We start from the raw sequence: 26956 nt of genomic DNA, 5'->3' as shown, positions 1-26956 counted from the left end.
CCCCACCCCTTACTGTCTGTGTCTATAACATTATCCAGTTCAACTTCTTGTTACTTATTATATTTACTTATTTGTTGTCTGATTTTAACATCTCAAAAATGTGGTCATCTCCCCAATATCTACCCTAGTGAGTGGCACAAAACAGGTACTCTATAAATATTTGTTGAACTGAGAGACTTTCTCCATGATCTTAGGTAAATGAGATAACATGCTATTTGAAAAAGAGAACTAAGGATGGTATTAAGATTTTACACTTGTGAGTTACCCATCAATGGATTAATTAGGGGTTTCATAAATGATGAACATCTCTAAAATTGATATAAACTCAGCAAAACCATAGGAAAAAGTCTCTAATCCCCGAAATCAAATGTAACTTGTCATACTAATATACTACTTACCAATTTTGTTTTTTCCTTCTTCATACTTTATTCTTTGTAAAATATGATGTATAATTCTACTTCTTGTGGCATTGTTGAAGAAAGTGTCTTTGTTGTGTATGATGAAGCTGTACACAGATATTGAAAACACAAGTTGAAGATTAATTGGAAGTGAGTGATCTAATTATTGACATAATTTGAGTTTCTCATACAGAGATGTCTTCAGTCAGTCATAGGGAGATTATGTCTGCAACAGCATGAGAGAGCCCAGAAATCATCCCACAGGTAGGAAGCTCACACATCTCAGTACTTGTAGTTCTCAGTCTCCTGTGTGTTAGCATCATTAGGTCATGGAGGACTTGGAGCTAAATGAAATTAAGAAGTCTTAAAATAAGCTAATAGCAAGTCTAGGCCTCATAACTTGTCTTTTTTCAATAAGGTCATTAGCTAAATTCACCTAAAAATGTAGTTTGTTTTTATCTCCTCTTGTCTTCTGCCCCCCTCCCCTTCCAAGTCATAATCACCTAGTTGTTTAGGAATTTTCAGATCTGCAACTTGCTTGGGTGGTGGATACAGGAGTTAGGCAATGAGCGCTGGTTCTGGCTTAGGTGAGAGGTGAGCCACCTCTTTCTGTTCCTTTGCTATGTTCTTACCTGGAGTGGACCCCTCTTCTAAAGCATATATTTAAGAATGCTTTCTCTCTCAGCCAGTGGTCCCCCAGCCTCCAGAATTCCTCACAGGGTTGCTACACACACATTGCAACACTAAGTTTTCTAGTAGGTGTTCCTACCCTACTGAGAGGTTCTCCAGGTGACAGATAGGGCTTCCAGGGCCACATAATGCAGCGTGAAGTGGCCATGTCTTCCCTTCCCGGAAATGTGTAGATAGTAGAATATTAGAGATAGCATAAACATAATGTTGCATAAATTGTAAAGTTGAACCCAGAAAACTCCATTGAATACTTCCTATGAGTCGAACACCATGCAAGGAGTATCAGTGTTGCTAGCCACGGGCTTCCAAACCCAAACATCACCTCCCCCATCAGGTCTCTTCATCCTTTCAACTGCACTTCTGCCCCCAAAGGGTTCAGTGCTCCCTCCTCTGTGCTACTTATCTTACAAGTGCATCAGTTTACTGACCATGCTGTGTTGTCATTTGCTTCCATTCATTCATTCATTCATTCATTCATTCAGCAGTGTTTCCTCAAGGCACTCTGGAGGGTACTGATACAGTGGTAAACAAAACACATAGAATCTTTGTCCTTGAGAGGTTGATGGTCAGGTGGGGAGGAGAGACCGTGGAAGAAATGACCGTGATCGAACGGCAGAGGTGGCAGAATCAAACTCCTTTTGCATGCCTTTCCTCCCACGGAAGTCTCAGAAAAAATGGCTCATTCAAGACAACAGGCTGAATCACCATAATTTCTGCAGCCCCAGGATCTAGTGAGTGGCTGGTACACAGTAGAGGTCTTTGAATAGAAATGGGGGTGATGAGAGTTTATGCTGGGAAAATTGCTATTGTTTTTCTTCAAGATGATAGATTCCCAACAGTTGTTCAAACAGTGGGAAGGGGGGGAAATGGCCTAGAGAAAGATGGACCAGCATGGGGTTTCATCTGGGGACAGAGGTGGGAAAGTGAGTTTGAGACAACATATAAAGAAGAGAAAGGCAAAGAATAAGAAGACAAAAATGTAAATCATATCAACTGATTCCTTGCAGAAGTATTTTCTTCTCTCTTTTACTTCTCTTGGACTCTGTTATAGAATACTGTTCTTAGAAAAAAATAATCTGAGTCAGTGGATAAGGGACAAATATTCTGTGGGTGAATGAGGAAGTTACATCATTCGTCTTCTATTTTCCGTAGGGTTTTTTGAAAACATTTTATGGCATCAAAGAGGGAAAGGGGAAAATCAAGAGTTACATCAAATGAGGTTCCTTTTATTTTATCCTCCTCCACCTTTTTGCCTTATTTGAGACAGACCATTACATTTTAATACCAAATAAAGATGTAAAGAAATAGACAACAAATTATAAAATCTATTTTTGACTCACATTAAAAGATGGTAACTGAAAGCTGATAAGCACAACCATGCTTGACAAGACAATTCTGGGCTAAAAGCCCATGTCCCTCCTCCAGTAAATGGTTTTCCGCTTCCTTCTCCTTTTATAGCACCACATTACATGATGTGAGCTCATGTAATAGTTCCCTATAATAAGCACCAAAGACAGGCTTCAAAATTTTGCTTTCCTCTTTCTTACTTCTAGGTTGAGCCTGGAGCCTGGAGATTGTGTAGTGGGAACAAACATACAGGGCACGTGCCAGGCACTATTCTAAGCATGCCAGATTCATTAACTCATTCAATCCTTACAATAAATAACCTAGGGGGTAAGCACTTTATAACCCCAGCTTATAGGCAAAGAATCAGAGAGGTTGAGTGATGTGCCCAAAGTCACTCAACTAACAAGGGGCCAAGCCAGGATTTGAAGTCAGTTCGGTTGCAGAGGCTGCCCTCTTACCCACTCCACTCACCTGCCTCCCTGTGTCAGAAACTTCCTGACTCCTGGAGGTTGCTTTTCCTTGGGATCAGCCCAAGAACTGCTCTGCTTGGAAAGCTGCCCTTAGTTTCACTCATTCTTTGAGCCACAGTTTAGGGCACATCTCCCTCCAAAGGTCTTCCTTGATCCTCCTTCCACCCTCACCCTGAAAAATAATGTGGTGCTATAAAAAGAGGAGGAAGAAAACCATTTAATGAAGGAGGGAGATGAGTTTTTAGTTCAACATTACCCCTGTTTTCCCTGAAAACTTTGAAGTGAGACAGTCCTCAGTCTAAGTCCCAGCTTTGCCACTTAACTATGTGGTGTTGCGATCTTGGATCTTGATGTCCTCATCTGTGCAATGGGGATAACACCGTAATCACTCTTAGAGGGTTTTCATAGAATTAGGTGAGATAGACAGAAGTACTGAGCGCATGTCTGGTGTTTAATAGGCTCTAAGAGTCGACAGTCATTACTGCCATGGCCTCTTGATGTCATGTGGAACTTGTCTTCCTATACGCCTGACTTTGCTGTATAAGCTTCTTGAGGGCTGGGACTGGTCACACTCATCTTTGTATTCCCAGCATTAGTACAGGACTTGACACACGACAAGCCCCTATAGTTGGTTCAAATAAGCTGACCTTCTGCAGAACACTAGCTAACATTGGTGGCTATGAGACCAAATCTCATCTCCTTAAACACTGGCTTCTGCTTCCTAGAAATCTATCCACTCTGTATTTTCAGCTGCCACTTGAACCATTCTCTCTACCTTGCATAAGGATTTTCTTGTTGGGTATGGAGCAATCTCATTTTCTCAGTCACTGTTTCAAACTGGTGGGCTACAAGAAGGAACAGTGATGATTACCTATATCCGGTTCCCATTTTTCTTAGCCACTTAGCCAAAACAACTTTCTTCAAATGAGATTGCACATGTTCAAGCACTCTCAGGTGTGCACACACACACAGATGCAATGTAACCTGAGTTGTTCTGGCAAATGTCAGACTTGGGGGATCTGACCCAGAGGTATCAGGGTGCCACACAGGCTTAGACACTCAGTCTGCTCTCATGTCACTGGTGAGCCAGCAAACTACTACAGATTCTACGAGGGCCACTTGGTCAGGTCTATCAAAGTGCGAAGTGCAAAGTGACATAGGCCCAACGATGTTATGGCATGGTTTGTAGCAGGAAAAGTCTGGAAATGACCTAAACAATTCATCAGCAGGGATAGGATAAATTATGGAACAGCTCTATAATGGAATACTGTGCAATTAAAGACATTAAGGGTGCCTAGTGATATATATAAAATATACCCAAGATACTATTGGAAAAATAAGGTTCAAAACAGTCACACAGCTATTTGTAACAAAAAGGAAAACATACATATAAGCAAGTACATAGATATAAACATACTGACATACATATTCGCTTATGTACTTGTGCATGCACGGAATGACTGTGGAAGAATACAGACATCTGAAAACACTGGCTGCCTCTGTGGAGAATGGGGTGCCTGAGGAAGCAGGAAGAAAAGAAACTTCACTGTACCACTTAGGAAAGTTTTGTCATATGTAAGTACTACCTTTAAAAAACCTGAAATACTAAAAAAAAATTTTAAAGGGAACATACAATTTATGTTCTAGCTCTGTTGTCACCCTCACCCAAAAGGGTGAGGGGGGAAATAAACTGCTAAATTGGTAGAGGATAAACTATGTGATCAAGTTTCTAAACATATGTCCCTTTTTCTACCCCTTTGGAGGGGTTATGTAACACGCTCAGAATTACATAAGCAGCAGGTGGCCAGGAGGGACTCAAAACTCATCTGTCTTGTCCCAAATTTTTCCATTCATTTCTAAAAGGAAGTTCAGGGAGCACATGCCTGTCTGTGTGCATGGATGTGTGAAGGAGGCTTTCTGGATGCTTCCACCCGCCCTGTGAGGAATGCCCTGGTGACCTGCTCACTAAGTAGGGGGCTGACCCGAGGCTGAAGTTCCCACTGACTCCCCTTGATGGCCTCTACTTCCCAGGTTTCTCTGCAGGTGCAGCTTTCCCTTGGTTTTCAGTTGGCGAGGTTCCTTATCTCCTTGCTGGGAAGCGAGGGAAGGGGAAAGGAAGATGCTTTGAAACTGGGTGTTAGCTACAGACCTCCTAGAGCTGTGGTCATTTGTTCTTTATTAACATGTTCTCCTGTGGCCCACTGCCCACAGCAGTGTTGTGAAGTACTGTGATGCTAGCTGAAAGTCACTATACACTTTCTGCCTCTTTCTGTGCAAAGCGCTGTTCATGGAGGTGGTTGCATGTGGACATAGATGTTATGTATGTATGCATTTTGAGTGAGGGAAATGCAAAAGTGGAAAGAACTTAGCTTCTCTCCTTAGAGGAGTCTGTATTCTTATATGTTAAAATAAGAAACACACAGACATTCAAGGTATGAACTGGGGAGAGGTGCTCACTAGAGCTGGATATACCATCAGATTATGAAATGTGTCACTTTTAAAGCAGGTAACAACTCATTTCTTTCTCTAAACTTTCCTCTTAGAGAATAACTATGAGGATACAACTGTACTTTCTTTACAATTCATTCAGTATGAATATCTAGAGTCTATTAGTGTTGAATAGAAATTTCTGAGATAATGAAAATATTCTATATGTTTGCTATCCAGTATGGTAGTCATAAGTCACATGCAGCTATTGAATAAACAGTAGCTAGTACAACCAAGAAAGTGAATTTTTAAATTTTATTTAATTTTAACTGATTACAATTAAAATTTAAATAGCCACATGTGGCTAGTAGATGAACAATTGCCTCAGCTGTGGAAGACAACTGACCATGTGGGCGGAGACTCCATAATGAATGGGCTCCTTGTCCTGCATCTCCCTTGGACTTCAAAAACTGCAGCAGGAGAGTGGGTGAGGGGTGGGAGTCCCCTACAGGGCTACATATAGGTTGCCAGAAGACTGGGCTCAAGTCCTGCTCTAATACTTTAGCTGTTCGGCTTTAGGGAAGTTACTGAGTTTCTTTGGGACATAGATATTTGTCAGAAAAATGAGGGTTATAAGGCCTTAGTTGCCCAAGGACAGGGTTAGACAGTCACAAAGTGAGACTATTAAGTATTGAGAGAGATATCAAACCTAGTTGGGAGATGACTGGACTATGTATTTGAAGTCCAAGAGACAACTCAAACCCAACATGTTCCCAAATAGAATTTTTTATTTGAACCCTTCTGAGAAATCTGCTTTTCCCTTCCTTTTCTCCATCTCAAAAAAATGGCGCAGCTATGCAACCAATTTCTCAAGTCACAAACTTGACCTGCATCCTTGGTCCTCTCAAGTCCGACATCCAATTAAGTTCTTCAGGTCCCTCTTCTCAAATGTTATACTGAATCTGATCCTTTCTTACTCTCTTTGCTTTGAAGTTATTTCCAGAACTAATGCAACATTCTAATTTCATTCTTTCTCTTTTTAGTTCATTCTCTGCAAAGCAATGATCTTTTAAATAAAATCTTATCCCTCTTTTGCTTAAAACTTCACCAACTTCCCATAGATTTGGAATAAAACCCAAACTCCTCTCCATGGCCTACATGCTCCTACCCGGCCTGATCCTGACTACACCAATGAGCTTATCTCTACTCCTTGCTCTTTATAAACTGGCAACATGGCCTTTTCTTCTGCCCTTGAAAAAACACAGCCTTTCCCAGAGCTCTTGCTATGCTCTTCCCAGATTTTTGTACAACTTGCTTCCTTCCAACATTTGGGTCTCAACTTGAGTGTCACTTTGTAACCTTAGTTAAGGCAGTCACTGTCCTGCCCTACAAGTCACTCTCTCTCTATTCCATTACCTTCGTTTATTTTTTCTTTGAATTTTTTTTATTGGGGTGGGAAAGATGTGTCTGTATGTTCATTGTCTGTCCCCTTGTCCCCCTTTAGAATATAGGTTCTGTGAGGGCAGAGCTTGGTCTGCCTTGTTCCATATTGTAGGGCCTGAGTGGATAAGGAGACCACATGTTCCCCATTGCCTAGAGGCCCACTGAATGTTCCAGAAATTGTCACATTACATTATAACTTTTTAAAATGTTATATATGAATATGTATAGTACTATATGTATAATAATATGCATATAATGTGTAATGTTATATAAACTTTTCCTAAAATATTCTGAAAATAATTTTCATTTTATAATATGCTTTGTATGTGGTACAACTTCAGGGGAAATAGAAGCAGTGAGGAGAGGTTTTTTAACTTGGTTTAGTACCCATATTGTGGAATTTCTGAGACTGACAAAACAAACAAGTGTCTTCAAAGTTATGAAAATCCCCACAATTTAAAACTTCAAGAGGAAGTGATAACTTTGTCAAGAAATATCTACGTACCTATAGACGATGCTGTACAATTATTTTATAATTAGTCACATTTTTGACCAATATAAAAATAAAAAACATAAGTCATCTGGCAAAGTAACAGAATCAAGGCATGTTTCTTGCCCCTGGAATACAGGAGTTTAAAGCATGTGCTCTGCTGGGTTAAGAAGTTCTCTGCATCAGTGCCTGCTATCTGCTGATCGCTCTCCATTTTGAGTGAAAGGATCTATTGTAATTATCTTGTATGCATCTCCTGTCTGGAGGAAGTGCAGGGGGACAGTTAACTTGTCTTTTTCATTCACAGTCTCTGGTTCAAGACCTGAAGAGCTGTTTCCAAGGAGTCTCATCCCTAACAGAACTTGCAGAAGATGGGATTCTGGACTTTGAGCCTGATGCCATACTGGCATGAGCCCTTGGGGATCCTGGATGGGAAGAAGTATATTTACTGTGTGGGAAAAATGTAAATAAGTTATGGCCAGAAAGCAGACTGTGATAGACTGTAAAAAATGACCACATTCCTCCCCATCTCTCTACGAACATTTTTGTGATGTTAATATTTTGCTTCTCCCATTAAGAGGTACAGTCTATCTCTCCACCTCTTGAACATGAGCAGGACTTGTGACTGGCTTTCATCAAGAAATGGGGCAGAAGTGACAGTCATGAGAGCTCTAAGCCTACACCAAGGCTCTATAGCCTCCACACTTGCCACTTGGAATACTGCCCCAAGACTGCCAATGTGAAAGAGCTAAGCCAACTTCCCTGAAGATAGGAGACCATATGGAGAGAGAAACCCAGCCAAGAGCTGGCATCAACCTCCGGGCACGTGAGCGAGGCAGAGTTGGACTATGTAGCCCGGCTGAGCCAAGAGACGACTGCGGCCGCATAGTGGCTCTACACGGACCTAGTGCAGGAAGCTGCAGCACAATTCAGCTCTAACTGAGCCCAGCACAATTGCTGAAACAAAATAATCACGAGCAAATAAAATGTGTTTTAAATCGATAAGTTTCATGGTAGGTTGTTGTGGAGCAATAGGTAACTGGTATCCCAATCATTTCTGATGGCTGAAGTTGTATTAGTTCATAACACAAAATGTAAAGTGAATGTGAATTCCTTAAAAATAAACATTTCATAAAACTTTCTCACTTAGACTTTTAAAGAGAGATTTCTTTTTTAACAAGGAGAAGCAAAGGTGATACAGTCCATTGTCACTTAAATTATGTCCTCAAATTAATGAAAATCTAAATAGGAGCAAAGCAACTAATTAATTTTTTAATGTGATGAGGCCTGTTTTGAAAATTTGGGGGGCTTTCGGCAACTGCAGTACATTAACTAACTTCTTAAGTATAATTCTTATGCATAAAGGATGACACAATTATCTGACAAAATATATACTATATATAATATTCATAGCTTTGACTGATAAAGATTTTAAGCCTATTTTTAGGCTTAAGGTGATAAGTTGCTAGAATATAAAGCTATGTGAGATATTTTTCTTATTTCAATGATCATTTCTAATTATACTTCATGGTATCATCTTTGCTATTTGAATGTTAAATACAAATTAAGGAATATACGCTCCTGAGACTTCCAGGTAAAGGTGGAAAATTACACACTTGCATTGAATTTTCTCTTTCTCAGTACCCCATGAAAATAATAATAATGTGTGTGTGTGCATATGTGTGCATGTGTGTGAATGTGAGTGTGTTTAAATAAAGGTATAAACTGTCAAGGAAGAAAGAAAGCAGAAAACAGCATCAATAAAATGTTGGAATGTGAAAAGCAGACAGACAAATGGAAACAGACTTAGGAGACCAGAAAAATCTGAATCCTAAGCCAGCTCTGGGGAAAACCAAGAAAAGTCATATTTATACCACAGAATGTCACAATATCTTAAAGCTAGGGCACCAGTGATGTCTAGAAATGGGGTGAAGGGGCTGCTAAAATAAGAACCCATTGAAAACTGTTTAGGAAGAAGTTATATCCCTAGATGCTCTCCAGTACTCTACCAGAAGACTGGCGGTGTTTTGCTTTGTTTTGTTTTGTTTAGATAGGCTAATACAGTCTCTGAACTGTGAGACATCAGGCATGGTTAGGGATTGGGTACCATGATGAAAACTGGAAGATCAAGTGAATGTTTCCATCCTCGAAGCTGAGAGTCTCAGCTGTCTTCATCCACTTAGGCTCTAGAACATTGGAAGCCAGGTCTTAACTTGCCAGGCAGGAGCCCGGCAGAAACTTCTCTAGGGAATCTGATCAGCTCGGTTGAAAGATCAAAAGATGGTGACACCGCAGACTCCAATGGGAAACCACACAGCTGTTATCCTATAATGAAGCTACCAGCTGACAGTCGCCACCTATTACTCTGAAATTCTCAAGTTTTGCATTTCCTATTCTTAAATACAGACAATGGGACAAAGATCACTAGGTATCTGATAGCGATACCTCATGAAGAAACTCATTAACATAAAAGAGAATAATACAAAGAGTAACAAATATAATCAGAAAGAAACATGTTAGAGGATATTAGGCTATACAAAGTGATAAAACATTAAAAAACCATGACGCTCAGAAAGTTAAGATATTGTAATAGTGAAAAAAGCTCATAACATTATGAAAATCAAAATAGCCCTTGGAAATTAAAACAAAATGATGGCAGAAATAAAACAATAGAAGTATTTGAAAATAAGTTGGGTAAAATCTTCTAGAAAATAAGTTGAGGAAATCTCCCAGGCAAAATATATTATCCTAACACAAAGGAAAAACAGAAATGAGAGGATCATCTCAGCAAGTCTAGTATCTGAAAAATAGGAATTCCAAAAAGAAATATAAATAAATCATCTGTAAAATCACAAATTATTCAAGAAAATTTCCCTGAGCTGAAATAATATTCAAGTTGAAAGGGTCCACTGACTATCCAATAAAACAGATGATCGTAGAACCACATCATATTTCTATGATATTTCAGAACACTGGGGACAAAGAGAAGATCATTCAAGCTTCCATAGAAGAAAGAAACAATTACACAGAGAGAATTAAGAATCGGAATATTTTTGAAGTTCTGAGCAGCAATACTGAATTTTAGAATCAAAGGAGGAAGATTTTCAAACCTCTGAAGGAAAAGGATTTGGGCCGTATAGAATTCTATACCTAGTCAAACTACCCGAAAAGTGAAGTGTAATAAATATGTTATTAGTTTGCTACAGCTGCCAAAACAAAGTATCACAGATTGGATAGCTTAGACAACAGAATTTTTTTTATAATTCTGGAGGAAGAAGCTACCTCAAAGATGATAGAATTTACCTTACGTAAGAGTAAGAACTCATATAATAACATCTATGTTACTGGTTTTGAGTAAAACAAACTTGGGTTAGAGACTTGGTTGTGCCAAGCACTATTTGAATTAAGAAAACTCCCCTGAGTATCTTTTAAATGGGACAACAATAACACCCACATCAGAGGGATTTTTGAAGATTAGGAGCCATTGCCTGCAGTGCATTCATATATACATCATGTTCATCAGTGGTAGCTTTATGATTTTATTAGTAGCTCACTATTTGTCAGTTTTTATAAGTATTACTGATCCTTATAGTTCTAACAGGCCCCAATGAATAAGTATCTAATATTTTGAAATCAGCCATTCTAAGGTCCTTTCCTTCTGAAAAAATATTTCTAGACACACAAAAAAGCACTGAGAATAATATCAAACACTTTTATATGCCTACTAACTAACTTAGGAAATAAAAGGTTTGCAAATACAGTTTACAAAGTCCCTCTGTGTGCTTCTCCTCAATGACATTTCCCTTTCCCCAAATACCCAACATGTATGTATTCCTAAAAATATAATATTGTATTTTAAAGCTAAAGAAGTGATATTATGCTACAGTAATTCTTCTTCAACTTGTTTTGTTTGGGCAACCATGTGAAGTTCATCATGTTGATACAAGAAGCTCTAATCATATTTCCTGGTGCTCAGAAGTCTGTTGTATGAAGACACTGCAGTTTATTGGCTTATTATCCTGCTGGTGGATATTTAAGCTAGTTTCAATGTTTAATTGTTACACACAATGCTATAAAATGCACATGTGCAAGGGTTTCTCAAGGAAGAACTTAGCTAGGTGTGGTATTTCTCATACCTAGATCTGGACAGATCTTAAGATAGAAACAACAGCCAAATTTGGATATCTACTTCACCCACATGTCATAATAACCTGATATGACAGATCAATGGTGAGGTGTGTGGCAATTGATTTGACCCCAATAATGGTTAAAGTACCTAAATTTGGGAATTTTTTTTAAAAGAAATTAGAATGGATCTGAGGTACCTCTCTAAAAACATCAATTCACTCCCAAGTATTCTTATGTGCTTTCTTGAGAGACCAGAGAGCACAAAGGGGTGCACTGCATTAGTAAACATCACCATGTGTCACACTAGAAAAAGGTTGAATCAATAAAAAATTTTAAACTGTTAGTTACATAATAAGAGGATATGCATTAATTGGGCCAGAGGTTGAGAACCTATTGATAAGATACAGTAGGCCAAATAGTACCTTTGAAGTTGGCGAGGTGTATACAGAACCGAGAGAACTGGGGAGATAGGCAGTCATCTGGATGATTATGGAGGAGGGGGAGAAGGCAGAAAGAAGAAAGGATGGAGGGAAAGGAGCAAAGCCATAGAAACTTGGAGAAAAGAGGCACAGGAAGAAAAAGGACAGCCAGAATTGGTTACAGTTCAGACCAATCCTAAACTACCTCCCTCTCTAGCATGGACAGTGAAGGCGGCATATATATAACTCAGATGTATTAAAACTTCTATCTATTTACATATCAGGTTCCCAGGTTATTAATAACAGACAAATTCATTGAACATTTACAGGCATTCTTATTGTGTTGCTAATTTTCACATTATTACATGGATATTATTATTAATCTCAACTTACAGCTGAAGAAATTGAAGCTCAGAAGTAATCAGACAGCTTTCGAGTTGCAGAGCTGGGATTTGGGGCCCGGGTCCCATGGACTCCAGAGTCCGTATTCCTGACCAGAGCTTGTATGAGCTCAACCGTGAACTCGTAAGGGCAGAGAGTGTGATTCATTCATTTCTGTCTCGCCCTACACAGTGCCCGTAAGAGAACAGGGGCTTGATGCTGACTGAACTGAAATGGATATTCAGAATGAAAGCATGAGAGCATTGCAAAATTCAAATCCATTAGAGATCACTTTCATTTGCCATTTTAAAGTGAGCCAGCATGAAAAGGAAATCACTTTTTTAAAAATGTAGAAAAACAAATTTGGAAACATAAGTGATTTCCTAATTTATCCTTAGGCCAGTAAAATCCCATTTAGGAAATCCAGGCCTCAGCTTTCTACTAATTAGGGTATAACTGTAATTCAGTTAGTAGTAAGGTTTTACTGGAATTACCTAGGCAACTGTCACTGCATATAAACTGATCATTCAGTGGCCCGGTGGTGGCTACTGTCTTAGTGTGGTCCTGGTCACAGGTCTGTGTTTATATTCCTGGATTGGAGCTGCGTAGGCCTGAGTGCTGACAAAGGGGACAAACCTGTCTACTTCCCTGCAGTTCCTTTATACTGCAGATCAGCAAAGACCTAGCAACTCTGCCAAGCAGCTACAAAATTTGGAAGTTGGTGAAGTTTATCATCCATATTATCTCCATCTTCTTTTTTAACCTTTTCCCTCCTCTACCACTTTAGTGGAATCCTCTATTCATCCCTGCTACAGTCAAAGGACCCCCTCTGTAGCTTCTCCTTCCTCCCCTTCTTGTTTTTAACTCTCTAGAAAAGATCTGATAAACATATTCATAATGGGGTGTAAATGAAGAAAAACATTAACATTTTCACTTTGCCCAGGGACACTTTTTATTTTAAATGTGGATGAGTTCAGCCAAAGGATTAAATTTCTAAGTGTAAAATTCTAGATATTAGGCAGTATACTGTTTACTAAGTCATCTCTTTGTGTCCCTCTTCTATATTCTCATCTGCGATGCTGGAGCAGGGAGTACCCACTACACTCTGCTTCCCATCTGGCTCTCTGATTTGTTCTGTCAACAGGGGCACTACTGGGAGACTGGCAGGGAAACAAGAGGGTGAAGGGACTTGGTCTTTCCTCTTTGCCTGTTCCTGCCCATGTCACCCCAGCAGTGATTCTTCAACCTCGCAGTGGCAGCTGGCTCCAGTTTCCATCTTTAAAAAAAAACCACTCCAAACTAGACTTGCCGCATTTTTCCATACTCCAGAGGTACTAGTTCCAGGAGAGCACCTCTTCCTCAGAGGTCTGGGGTTCAGCTCCAGGGGTGCTGCGTTCCAGGTTCTGACAACACAAACTTCATCCTTTGACTCACCTACCCAAGGGGCAATAGCTGCCTCACTGCTTGCTGTTATTTTCTGTGTGGCCTCAATGACCCCTTTGTGACACTTCAGTTCGTAACCAATTTCACAGATTAACCTCTCTAAAAAACTGCTGGATTTCGGCTTTCCTGAATGAAGGCTGCAATTCAGGTGGTCCAGGGAGCCAGAAGAAAGAATCCTTCTTTGGGGAAGAGGTCTTCTCTCTCAGAAATCACATACCACATCAGTAGCCACATACCTGTCCTGCTTGTTAATCTGACAGGAGTATCACTATGATATGAAGATGGTTTCTGAATTTCAGTTTTGAAATATTCTCAATCCCAAGGCTGATTTCTACTTTACAGGATTTTCTCTCATCTGCCCAAGTCCTTACTAACCTATATGGAAACTTTCTTTCCTAAAAACACGGAAGGTGTTGAAAGCAAAACAAAACAGTGTAAGATAGCATCTTAGCCCAGAAGAGCTCAGAGACTAATGTGTTACATAAATGTGACAAGACAAAATGTGGTCAACATGGATTTTTCCTGAGTAGGTTGATTATTCCCAATCTGCTGCTTTCTTGGTGAGGATTATACATCCCTACCCATTACCATGGGCTTGCAGTCTCTCTCCCTGGGGCAGAAGTGTAATTCCCTACCCCACTGCCATGCTTGGCCATAAGACTTGTTTTGGTCAATGGAATATGAGCAGAAGTGATATATGCCACATCTGAGCAGAAATTTTAAGTGCCAATGTGTGGCTCTACCATTAGATTTTTCCCTGTAGCATGAGAATACATGTCTTAGGTTCAGGTTGCAGCTTCAGAAAAGATCCCATCGTAAAGAACACATGTGAAGCAGAGCCTAGCTGAACCACAGTTAGCATGTTACATGAGCAAGAAATAAGCCAGTTTGAAGAAGCCACTGAGACTTGAGGATTGTTACTGCAGCAAACCCAGCATAATCTGACCAGCAGTTGCTAACCAGTGATAATCCTGTAATCTACAGCTTAGTTTCCTGTCTCTTAAAGAAGATGGACTTCCTCCCCTTTCTCCTCCAGAAGCTCTACCAGCCCAGCTAATAAAGTGATAGAAGGAAGGGCTGAGATTTGGGGGGAGAGAGGAATAATAAAGGGAGAGGAAAGGAAAGCTATGCTGGCGTTGGTGAAGGAGGGATGCCTTTGTCAGGGGTAGTAAGAGAGAGTAGGAAGGGAGAAGAGAAGATAATGATAAGCAGAACCGTGTATTTGGCTTCTTTCTGTGGCCTTTGGGAAACTCGAGTGAAGACTGAAACTCCCTTCTAATTTCTTTTGGTTGCTGAATCATTCCTTGAGCAACACACAGATTTATGGAAATAAATCACTATGGTACAATATCTTCAGCGTGATAATCAAAGCATTTACAAAGGCTAATGGATCCAGAAGTCTACATGAGACGTAAGAGGTTTCATAAAGACAAGATGTGAACTGGTTCCCGAGGGAAGAACAGGCCATCATCACCAGAGAGTGATGGGAAGAGCAAGCACCTTAGGAAGAGGGAACAGTCACGGGGCAGTAGGTGGCCTCTGTGGCTGTATGGGAGGAGCCTCCAGCCCTTCCAGGCCAGGAGGCTGGAGGGAGGGGAGAAGAAACTGGGAAAGCAGTTCTGTGTGTTCTGCTAAGGTGTTTGAATTTGATCCCAAAGGCCCCAGGGAAACTTTCAAAGCTGTTAAGCAAGGAAGCAATGCTGCCACACCTGGCTGTGCACGCTATTCACTGCCGAAGGGGCCGTGGCTAAAGGGAGGAGAAAGGAAGGACATCCAGCCCACTCTCTGCTCATCAATCTGGGGGCTGTGGATTCCTGGAGGAAGGGTGTTCAGGGTGTTCTTCTGCTAACTGCACAGAGGTACTGTTTGGTAGGAGCCTTGCAAATGACCTGTGACATGTGTATGGTGGACAGATTTGGGGAAAGAAGGAGGAGGTGAAGAGGGATCACTGTTCAGCACGTTGGTGGCTACATCAACTAAGGCCACTGCAGTGAGGTCAGAAAGCAGAAGCTGGGAAGCCGAAGGATTTGGTGGTGATGGTGGATGGTGAGGAGGATGGTAGCGTCAAGGCTGGTCAGTATGCAGGGGTGATTCATTCATGTCTTGGGAAACACAGAAACTGATGGTGTGGGTGTGTTCTGGGAGTAAGGGAAGTGGGAAATGAGAATAAGGTTTATCCCCAGGGATAAACACATTTCTAAAACATGGTCCTGAATCAGTAGTCATTTGAATAAAGAACTATTCACAAAGGCCACAGGTTTAACTCCTGTCTCCTCCCCAGTGCCACTCTTAGATGTAAGGTGCACCCTGCCCAAGTTCCAGATTTTAGAGGGCTCATAAATGGGTCTCCCCGAGATGTACCATTTCCCATAGGATGAGGGGTCAGTGAGCCAAGAGATGTGTCCACCTGTGGCTTGACCAAAAAGCACCATGCCCACCTCTGGGTCTTTGTGGGCCTCTACTTCAGGCCTGTCCTCCTACAGACACCTCTGTGTCCGACAAGCAGCCAAGCTGTTTGCAAGGGACATGGATGGCACCTGGATATGGTGCTGGGGTGTCCACGTGCATGAGCCCGAGGCCCTGAGCTATGGGTAGGAAGAGAAGAGGGCAGGCCTTGGACTGGGAAGAGGACCATTTCTCCCTCACCTCATTAGTGTTACAGATTTCCAAGACCTCAAGAAGTAGACATTCAGGTGTATTTGTTAAGGTAGGAGGACAAATTGCACTCAACTGTTAACATGATTTATTACTTTTAATCACTTAGATATATGATCTATAGGCTTATTTGTACTCTTGCCCCAGAGCTTACAATTATTATGAGCAGGGCTTCTCTTCCCTTGGATTCAAGAATACTGATTTAAAGGGGATAAATCTATTGTCTTTCATTCCAACCCCCTGATGAAGGTAAATTTGCACACCTCGGGGTGAGTGTGCTAGCATAGTTGAGTGAGCTCATGGAGTCTAACTTTCAGAAGGGCTCCTGCTTATGTTCAACTCCTGCCAGCTGGGTAACTTAGATAACTGATTCACCCTCTCTGTTCCATTTATCCATCTCTAACTGGAGATAACAATACTACTCATCTCATGGGTAGCCCAAGGTTTAGTGAGCGCTTGATAAATGTCAGCTGTGCTGTCATGGAAGGAGCATGGGTTTAAAACCAGGCAGATTCGGGTTTAACCCCAAAGTCTGCTTGTTACTGTGTAGCTCTGGCTAACTATTTCGTTTCTCTGAGTCGGAATTCTACCTCCTGTAAAGTGAGGATAATGAAATTATGTTGCAAAGGTCAAATGAGACAATGAATGAAGAACTGGCAGCACAGAGCTCCTGCACTGATTTCCCTTGTGCCTTCTGACCTCTGTGCCTCCAAATGATGTGATGCACAACGTACTTACATAATACACAACTCCCCACCTCATCCCCGGTCCTCACCCCCTGCCTGCCCCTTACGGTAACCCTCCCTTAATTTATTGCACATAAATTTGGCAAATCTTCCCTCTTCCGATAGGTGTTTTCAAGCCTTTTTATCACTTGGATGAGTAAAATGTCTTTCTCATCAAATTTAATATGTTCAAGTTAAAATTTTAAATTAAAAAATATATACACATACGTCAGTACACATATGAACATATAGCAACATATGATTCTCTATGACAGTATAATATTTGGCACACAATAATACATTATAAGTAGTTGTTGAATGAATGAGTTGATAAATGAAAAAAAGTATTTATTTACAAATGGGTAAATGGCAATAAAAGATTTCTAAGTGACTTATTCACAGTCGGTCCTATGAATACTAAGAGAAAACAGCTAACTGGGTCTCTAAGATAGCCAAAGGTGCACTTTTCCAACATGACTAGGTGAATTTTTTTGTCTCTTAAAGTCATTAAATTATGTCCTATTTTAAAGGAATGACATCATCTCGAGAAGCACAAATCTCAGGCTGTGTGGCTAGTTTCATTTTCATCTCAGTTTAAAACTTCCTAGGACAGAGATATGTTTCCCCTGACTCCATGGATCAATAAAAAGAACCTGCATATTGAGGATCTTAATGCCAAGTAAGTGACTACAATAAAACAAGGGCGCTGAGACAGCTGTAAGGCATGGGGGCACCAATAGAGCATTAATCCTACCTACATCAATCTCAGCATCTCTTGGCTTGAAAGACTCTCTAAAGATTTCGATCGATGAAAACAACAGAAAAACTCAACACTGAAAAGATAATACAGTAAAAGGCACAGGCTAGAAGAATCAGTACCTTCAGATATTTATTCTGAAAAGGTTTAGAAAATAAATAGTTGACCCTTGAACAAAACAAGGCTTAGGGGTACTAACACCTCATGTAATCAAAAATCCATGTATAACTTCTGACTCCCCAAAACTTTAAAAACAGCCTACTTTTGACCATTAGTCTTACCTATAACATAAACAATTAATGCATATTCTGTATATGTGTTACATACTCTATTACAATAAAGAGAAGAGAAAATGTTTTCTAAAATTGTAACAGGTCTCCAAAAGTGTTTCCAATATATTTACTGAAAAAAATCCATGTATAAGTGGATTCACATAGCAATTCAAACCCATGCTGTTTAAGCATTAACTGCATGCTTATCTTACTGATAAATAAATGCAAAATGACAAGATATCCTTAGGTCAACCTGCTATAACACACCACAGACTGGGTGGCTCACAAACAACTTAATTTATTTCTGGGAGACTGGAAGTCTGAGATCAAGGTGCCAGTATGGTCAAGTTCTGGTGAGGGTCCTCTTCCGGGTAGTGGATTTCTCACTGTGCCTCACATGGTGGAAGAGGGTGAGCTAGCTCTGTGGACTCCTCTTTCAGGCACTGATTCCATCATGAGGACTCTGCCATCATGACCTGGTCACCTCCCAAAGGCCTCACCTCCTAATACCATCACACTGGGGATTAGATGTCAACATAAAAATTTGGGGAAGACACAAATATTCAGTCCATATCCAGAACACAGAGTAACATTTAGTTTAAAAGTAATGCTATTCCGATTCAGGTCAGATATTTACTTTGCAAAAATTTGTCTCTGTTACCACAAACTTGCCCTTTATACACTGACTACAACTTTCTAGAGATTCTCCCAAGAATTCTCATTGTGTTCCTGGCTCATAGAAATCATTATCGTCATCGTCATCATAGCAGCTACCAATTATTGCAGGCTGTCTATGTACTAGACTAAGTATTTTCCATATGTCATTTTGTTTACTATCCCCAAATTTCCTATTGCCAACAACTCTCCATTCCTTCTTTCTTTTCCATCAAAACTTACCTGTCCTCTCTCCTAGACCCTTGGGGCATTGCACATCGGCGGATTTATAAAGCTGTGCTAGGTAGAATAACGACCCCCAAAAGATGTCAGCATACTAATCCCTAAGACCTGTGAATACGTTACACTATATGGCAAAGAGGAATTAGCGTTGCAGATTAAATTAGGGTGCTAATTGCCTGACTTTAAGATAGGGAGATTATCCCTGTGGGTCTGTTTAATCACAAGGGTTCTTAAGAAGCAGAAGAGTCTGAGGAGGGGATGCACCAGGAGAAACAAAGTCAGGGGAAGTGATGGGATGTGAGAAGGAAGGTGTGGATAAGTGAAGGTTCCTATTGCTTGGATTCTCCCTGGCCCTGGTTGGCCTGCACACTGCACTCATTGGCTGGATATAAAGAGCTCCGCCCAGTGCTCTGGGTGACAGGGTGTCACGAGTGCTGCACAGCTGCAGGAGAGCAGAGACTAGAGTGGTGGCAGTGCCGAGGACAGAGACTGAGACAGCTGCAGTGGGGCAGTGAGGCCCGGAGGCAGAGACTGGCTAACTGCATGCAGACTCGCTCTGGTTGGACAGGATTCTGGTGATTGACCTGCCACCGTGGGAATAAAGTTGGGCATAAACCCTTTCACCCCAAGAACGATCCATTGTCATTTTTTGGTCTCATTGACTCCATAGTGCACTTATCCAGGGCTGAAACCCATTGGCAAGATGGAAGGGATGCAGCACTGCTGGCTTTGAAGATGGAGGAAGAGGCCACGAGCCAAGACCTGCAGCAGCTTCTACAGGGTGAACAAGACAAGGAAACAGATTCTTCCCCTGAGTCCCTAGAAGAGAATGCAGCCCTAGCACACCTTGATCTTAGCCCAGTGAGACCCGTGTCAGCCTTCTAACCTACAGAACCATAAGATACTACATTTGTGTTGCTTTAAGCCATGACATTCATGGTAATTTGTTACAGCAGCCATAGAAAACTGACACATAATGTTAAGAGGGTAAGACTGGAGCCATAATGCCCAGCCTTAGCATCCAAGCCCTACCACTTACCAGCTGTGTTTCTCTGGACAAGTTATTTAACCTCTCTGTACTTCAGTTTCCTCCTCTATAAAAACAGGGATAAGAACTTTACCTTACTCATGGGGTTAAATGAGTTTATAACGGTGAAGTACTTGGAACCTAGTAAACACCATATATGTATACATTAGTTATCATGATTCCTTCAATAAGCTCCCTACTGCTGCCTTGAATTACCTTCTCTGAATCTGAGTTTTGAGAGGGACCTTCTGGAGCTACAGTACTTCAGTAAGATCACTGATTCTAAAGCTGACCTCCCCAGGCCTGGCAGTTGGCTAGTGCAGGACAGCTTTCTGTGGGGTCAGATCTTTAGGCTTCCATACAGTATGGCTGGTGAGCTGCCTGGAGGCCCGGTTCTGGTGACCTACATAAAATGACCAAATGGCATCACGCACTGGTTCATAAGGATATGTACCCACTGCTTTGCTTTTACTGCTTCTCAAATATTATGTTCAAGTGAAATGTAAGGCTATTTGCTTTTTAATCAGTTCTCGGACTGAACTTTTGCAGAATGTTGTTCAAATTACAATGAGATTAGTTTAGGACATACTGCAGTATTTTGCTGCAGAGTTTAGACATGTCTAAACTGTCACTGACGGTTATGGCTGTGAGCAATTAATTCTTCATACCTATACTGATGGGCTTAATGGAAACAGCCTTTGGAAAAGCCTTACAAGGCATTTGCTCTGAGAAGGTTGCTGAGGATACTGTCCACTACATCATTTAGAGCCTCTCCTTCTCTGTGCAAGAATTTTATTCCTTGAAAGTGCTAAGAAAAGCATTGCCTCACAAAGGAATTGGTTTTCTTCCTCTCTGACAATCAGGACCATGTGACTTGCTGTGTTTCACCTTCTGAAAGCCTGATATGTCGGTTCATTAATCTACCATTACAGACACATAGGCCACTAAAGCCTGCAAATCAGAGCCTATTTTTTTTTCCTGCCTACTCTAAATGATATTCTCTTTGGTTCAGAATATTTAGTTATGTTTCACCATTTTATTTTATTTGTCACTCACCCACCTTGAATGCTTTAACAATAAACTCCAAGGGCAATCGGATATTTTATACTGCCCTCTCAAATATGTGCATGACACATGGATTAAAATGTGTGCCACATGAGGTAACTATCTTGGGGTCAGGCATTGGTCCTGGTAACAGAATTTAATGGCCATAAAACTTTCCATAGGGAAGACAGTCTATCTGTTAGCAGAAATGAGACCAAGAATAAATCAACAGGCCAGGAGTAAAGTCAAGCTGAGCATGGAGACTAGCTGACTATGTTTTTCGACTTCCCATCTGGATGTTCTGGGTTTAGATGGGAGAGCCTGACCCGGGCGCCCTGGCGCTGTCCTCCAGCAGTGGCAATAATGTCAACTCTTCCGTGCTCCTTTCCTGCTCTATTAGGTCTTAGGATCATGCCCAGGTGCCACTGGCTGCCAGGCACACACATTCCTGCCCTTAGTGGCTCAGTCTACCAGGGGAAGAATAGCCCGTGAGCAAATTTCATTTCAAAGGGTCTTTTTATAATGCCCGTTTCACACATACCCAGTGCACACATTGAAAGGTTTTGTGTGCAGCCAGTGCTGTATATAATCAGTCCCCTTCTTTCTTCTTCTATTCATCACTAATGCCCATCGCCTTGTCATTTCTGTTTCCTCCACATGCCCACATGTGCTTGTAAATGAGGGCCATCGCTGGGGCTGCTCTCCTACCTGGAACTCTGTCTCCCCCTCTTACCTCCTTCAGGTCTTTCTCTAATCACACCTAATATCTGAGCCCTAACTGGAGGAATATAAATGCTGCCTTTTGAAAACACAACCTATACCCACAGCCCCATGCCAGCATTCTTTATTCCCTATTCCTGCTCCCCTTTGTCTCCTTTTTCATGGGCATTTATTACATTCTATGCTTTACACTATTCAAAAAAATGTTTTTGACCTCAGTACCATAGACACTCAGGCTGGATGTCCCCGTGCTGTGGGCAGCTGCCTATGCACTGCTTCTAGGATGGTCTGCATCCCCGCCTAGGCACCAGTGACCCTCTTCACCTTGAGCTGTGACAACCGAAAACGTTTCCAGACACCAGAATCACCCCCCACCCCCCAAATTAAGAACAACTGCTTTATTATTTATTGCCAATTACCCCGAGCTCAAAGGTGAGCTCCAGGAGGGCCGCCGTCTTTGCCTATTTGTCCTCTGTAGGTTCCTGAGCGCTCAGAACAACAGGCTTGGTGCTTGTGAACAAATGAACATCTATTCAAACATTTGCACACATTGCAAAGATGAACTTCAGATTCTCCTATTAGGAAGCGGCCCACATATAATTTCACCTCACTTTTTATAGGTTTTCATAAAAATAAATAATGGTAATGAAAGAAAAGAAATACAGGGTGGACCATTTTGTGTCTGCATCTAACACAAACATTTTCTGAAAGGCAAGTAGAAATTGATCTATTTCTTGAAAGGATATACTGTGTATCTACTATAAAATGTGACATGACTCTTTTCCATATTTCCTTTTCTCTGTCTACCAGCAAAAAACCTTTAGTATGTGTGTGGTCTTAGAAAGCAATAGTTGCCTCAGAGGTATTGCTGCCAGGGCCATTTGAAGAATGAAGGGTGGTGATGCTTACGCAGGCCAGCATTCCCAGGCAAGGAGGTGGAGAGGAATAAATTAATTCTTAAATGGACTGCTGGTCACAGTTATCAGATTCAACTGGAGTTTAATGTATCTCAGAGAGCAGGTGGTCCTGCCTGAAGGGTGTCACATGACACAAGGCAACAGAATAAGGGGGATTCTCAAGGAGAGAGGTGGGTGTGATTTCTGTGCCCTCTCCACCACCACCAGGGATGTCTGGAGGCATTTTTGATTTTCACAATTAACCGGGGAGGGAACTGCTATTAGTATCTGATGGATAGAGGCCAGGGATGTTACTAATCATCTTACGAGGCCCAGGACAGCTCCCACCACAGAGCTAATTCAGTCCAGAAGGTCAGTAGTTACTGCTTCTCAAATGTGGATGTACCTTCTAATGGAGTGTTAGACTATTTGTTTTTTTAATCGAGTTACAAATTTGATTTTTTGGACCTTGTAGTTCAGAGTATAAAGACCTATGATGAAATTATTCCATGTTGTCTTTATTACTTTTATCCTTACTTCATTCATTTAATAGACAAGTACTGAGCACCTATTGTATGCCAGGCATTGGGTTAGGTACTGGAACCACTGTGAGCAAAAACACATATGGCCTATGCCTCCATGGAGTTCACAGTTTACCTAGAGAGTTAGGCATTAATCATATAACACCCAAATAATTGTCAAATTTCAAATGTAGAAAATGTTACATAGGAAATATGTGACTAAAAAAGAATACAGCAAACAGCTCTGGACTTTGGAAGGATGGGAGGAGGGCTTCCTTGGAAAGCATCTTTGGAGCTAAATTTTGAAGGATGAATACTAATAAACTAGGTGAAGGAAAGAAGCACAGAAAGAGAATCCCAGGAGAGAAAATAACATGTGCAAATGCCCTGAGGCAGAGCACATCTGAAGAACTGGAAGAAGTTGAATGTGTCTGGATCCTAAAAAAATGAGGGGTGGAGGGCAATGAAGGCAGATAAGGCTGGAGAGGAGGTGGGGGTGTGGTGAGGCCATATAAGGCCTTGTAGGTCATCTCAATAATCTGTTATTTATTGTAAAGTTTTTAAGCAGGGTGAAGTGACATGATGAGATGTAAATTTTGAAAACATCATTCTGTATGCACTTGTGAGAATGGATTGGAGGTGGGCGAATACAGAATCAGGGAGACCTGTTATATTATTTCTAGGTTTCAGAAGTGAGATAATTGTGGTGAAGACAGAAGATGCTGGATTAAAGAGACACTAGGATGTGATATCTTCAGCCCTTGGAGATACATTAGATGTGGGCAGTGGAGGGAAGGGAGGTGTCTAGAATAGTTTATAGGCTCTGAATTCAGCAACTGGACAAAGATCAGTGTTATTTACTGGCCAGGGGACAATAGAAGTGGACCACATTTGAGAAGAAAATGTCTTGAATTCGGTTTGAGAGGAGTGAACCATGAGCTAATGTCACAGCTTTCTTCTTTACTCATGTGATTCTCCTGATTTCATTTTTATCTAGTCATATATTTTCTCATTTAACAAACCATTATTAAGTACCAAACTATGGTATTCAAAAATGATGATTCAGACATACTCTTTCACAGAGCTTACAGTCTCGGAGAAAACAATGAAAATGTACGGTACTATGAATTAAGAGCTATGACAGGAAAGAAATATTACCAAGACATTGAAGAATGCACCTCACCCAGCACTGGGGGTCAGGATGGGCAACCCTGGAAGGTGTTCTGGAGGAGATGTCCCCGATGAAAGCTGAATGCATGGAACCTAGGGTGAAGGGTACACACGCAGAGGGGAGCGTGTGCAGACAGGAGGCAAGAGGGCACAGGGAGTGAAGGAAATCTAATGGCTCGGTGCAGCCAAAGCGCATAACCAGGGAATGGAAACGAGCTGGTGAGCCAACCTGGGCTCATCCTGAGAGCAAAGTATTTGTAAGGCTTCTTTTCCACTCAGATCATTCTTTATGAAATTGTCAGCTCTCTTTTCTCTCTTTTCCTATACATTCATTTATACATGCACTCACTTAAATTGCTATGATTCTCTTTTATCCCCAGGCAAACATGATATCAAACATTCTGCAAGACCAAGAAGTCACATGGGATTTTAGGCTGCATTTGGAAAACCAGGGGATCGTGTTATATTTCCCAGAGCTCATTAACTAGCTACTTCAGATTATTTAAAACCCATTAATAAACCCTCAAAGCATCTTCAGGGAAATTTTGTTTCTGACTGTACCAAACAATTGCTTCCGACTTGACAGCCAGTGTTCTGCAACTCTTACTTTTCCATATTCAGAGAGAAAGAAATCCCACTGCCCTCAAGGTGCAAGACACTTGTTTAATTTCATCTCCCAACTGCAAGATAGAATTGTCTCTGCTATCCTCGTGGTCCCCCTGAGGTCTGGCTCTTAGGTCTGCTTGGTTTCAGCTGGCTGTCCATGTTTTCCTCCTTAGTTCTCCTGTCTTGAAAGCTAGCTTGCACTGAGCACTCTCATTTTTCAAACAATAATGCCAGGTTTTCTCACACCCTCTTCCCAGTCACTGCAAACTACTTTTAGTTCTTCCAACACTCCACTCTGTTCCATGCCTTTCTATCTTTAAACATTCATTATTTTCACTTCTTGAGATAGGTTTCCTCCCTGACCTACATGGACAAGTGTTATCCTCCAAGACCCATCTCAAGTATTTTCTTCTTTTCATCATGCTTTTCTCTTAGAACCTCCCTCCAAATCTGGAAACTGCAAGGCTCCCTAAGTCACATCCATTATGCTGTTTGTCATTATTTCAAATGGTCTTCTGTCTTCACTAGACTGGGGTAAAGACTATATTACTTATCTTTATAGCCTCTGTACCCAGACAGTGCCTGGCAAGAAGCAGACACCAAGTGAGTGATGGTTGAATGGATCAGTTATTCAGTGAATCAATAACCAAACGTGCCAGCAAAGGCCTCTCAAACATGACAGAGATGGCTGAATTACCCCATCTCCCAGGCTAGCATCCCTCATTTACTGTGTATTTTTAAATACTTGTAAATATATGGTTCTTGGTGTTAGTTCCTAGAGATCATGGTGAGTGCCCAGGTTCCTCTGACTTTGAGGACCCTGCAGAGCTATTTTGTTCTGAAGCAAGACCATCAGGAAAACTCACCCGTGTGAAGGTTAGCAGTGGAAACCCTCCTCTTCTATTTACTGATGCCCCTTTAAAGTAAAACAAACCCTCAGGTGCACACCATATACTTAATTGGTTCCTCCATCCAGCTATCCACCTATCCATCTATCTCATTCCTCTTCACCTATCTTTATCCATTTGAAATAAAACAGGACACCAGGCACATACCATATATTTTAGGGATACCTGCATTTACTGAGCCACCTATCCATCCATCCATCTGCCTATATTCCAGTGCCTACCCACCCATCCATCCAAGGATTTTGAGACGTTCTTGCACTGTGCTAGGCACTCAGGTAGGTAAGAAGCAAAGGGAAAATCTGCATGTAAATCAGACGCCACTTCAGAATTTAAAAACAAGCCCTTATCTAAGAAACCTGAAGATGAACAACATAAGCCTGGCAAGGGTTTAAAAGCAAGAACATACCAGCTTTCATTGTTTTCTTGTAAGAAAACATCCTGATCTCTGAGTTAACATGAGGACCCTCTCACTTCCTATTTCCCAGGGAGGATATAATTAGGATTTTGAGGCCAGGCTGTGAGTTTCATGTCTTCTTCAATGACCCTTTTAATGTCCATATAATGTGGCTGGGTTGGCATCAATGTGACCTATGGATATTCCACAGGCTTCCTGTTACTTCCCTTGTATTGCACATTATACACGTGGATGTAGAACACCTGTTCTTTGATTTTCTTTTCTCCTCTGCCCTCCAGAAGTCCACAGATTTAACTGATTTTCTGTGGCTGAAACATGCTTCCACCTTGCATTCCCTGCAACACAGTGACTGCATTTAGCTCATTTTTTTCTCAAAGTTGGCAACCTATTTTTGAAAAAAGTCTGTCAGCACTGTCTTCCCCTTCGGTAAGTCATTTTTACTGAGGCCATCTCTATGGCTGGAGCACGGAGAGCCAGGAATTCCTGATGTCTGGCTGAGAGCGAGTGTGGGCCAACTTGATCTAAGAAGCTGTTTTTGCCTAGGTGTTGAAGTCTTGGCATGCTTTTCTGTCCTACCACTGGCCCTGCCATCAGCCATGATTTCTTATCATGTCAGAAGCTTCAGTCAATACCCTCACACTTTCACAATTCCTCAAAATCTCAGTTACTTTGCCAACTCGCCCCCCTGACCACCACATGTCAAAAGT

At 41.3% G+C, this 26956-nt stretch overlaps 1 protein-coding gene across 4 annotated transcripts in view; it reads right to left on the bottom strand.

The window, feature by feature from the left end:
• ANO4 (anoctamin 4) overlaps positions 1 to 26956 on the bottom strand; it is a 388856-nt gene that overhangs the window by 95665 nt on the left and 266235 nt on the right. For all 4 annotated transcript variants that reach the window (XM_037007143.2, XM_073213690.1, XM_073213691.1 and 1 more), the window contains one exon: positions 399 to 505. In XM_037007143.2, coding sequence (XP_036863038.2) covers positions 399 to 505 — 107 coding nt within the window. The remainder of the gene's footprint in view (positions 1 to 398; positions 506 to 26956) is intronic.

The sequence above is a fragment of the Manis javanica genome, chromosome 10, assembly GCF_040802235.1.
Source record: "Manis javanica isolate MJ-LG chromosome 10, MJ_LKY, whole genome shotgun sequence".
Lineage (NCBI taxonomy): Eukaryota > Metazoa > Chordata > Mammalia > Pholidota > Manidae > Manis > Manis javanica.
The sequence above is the reverse complement of the archived record's forward strand: the minus strand, read 5'-3'. Positions and strand labels throughout refer to the sequence as shown.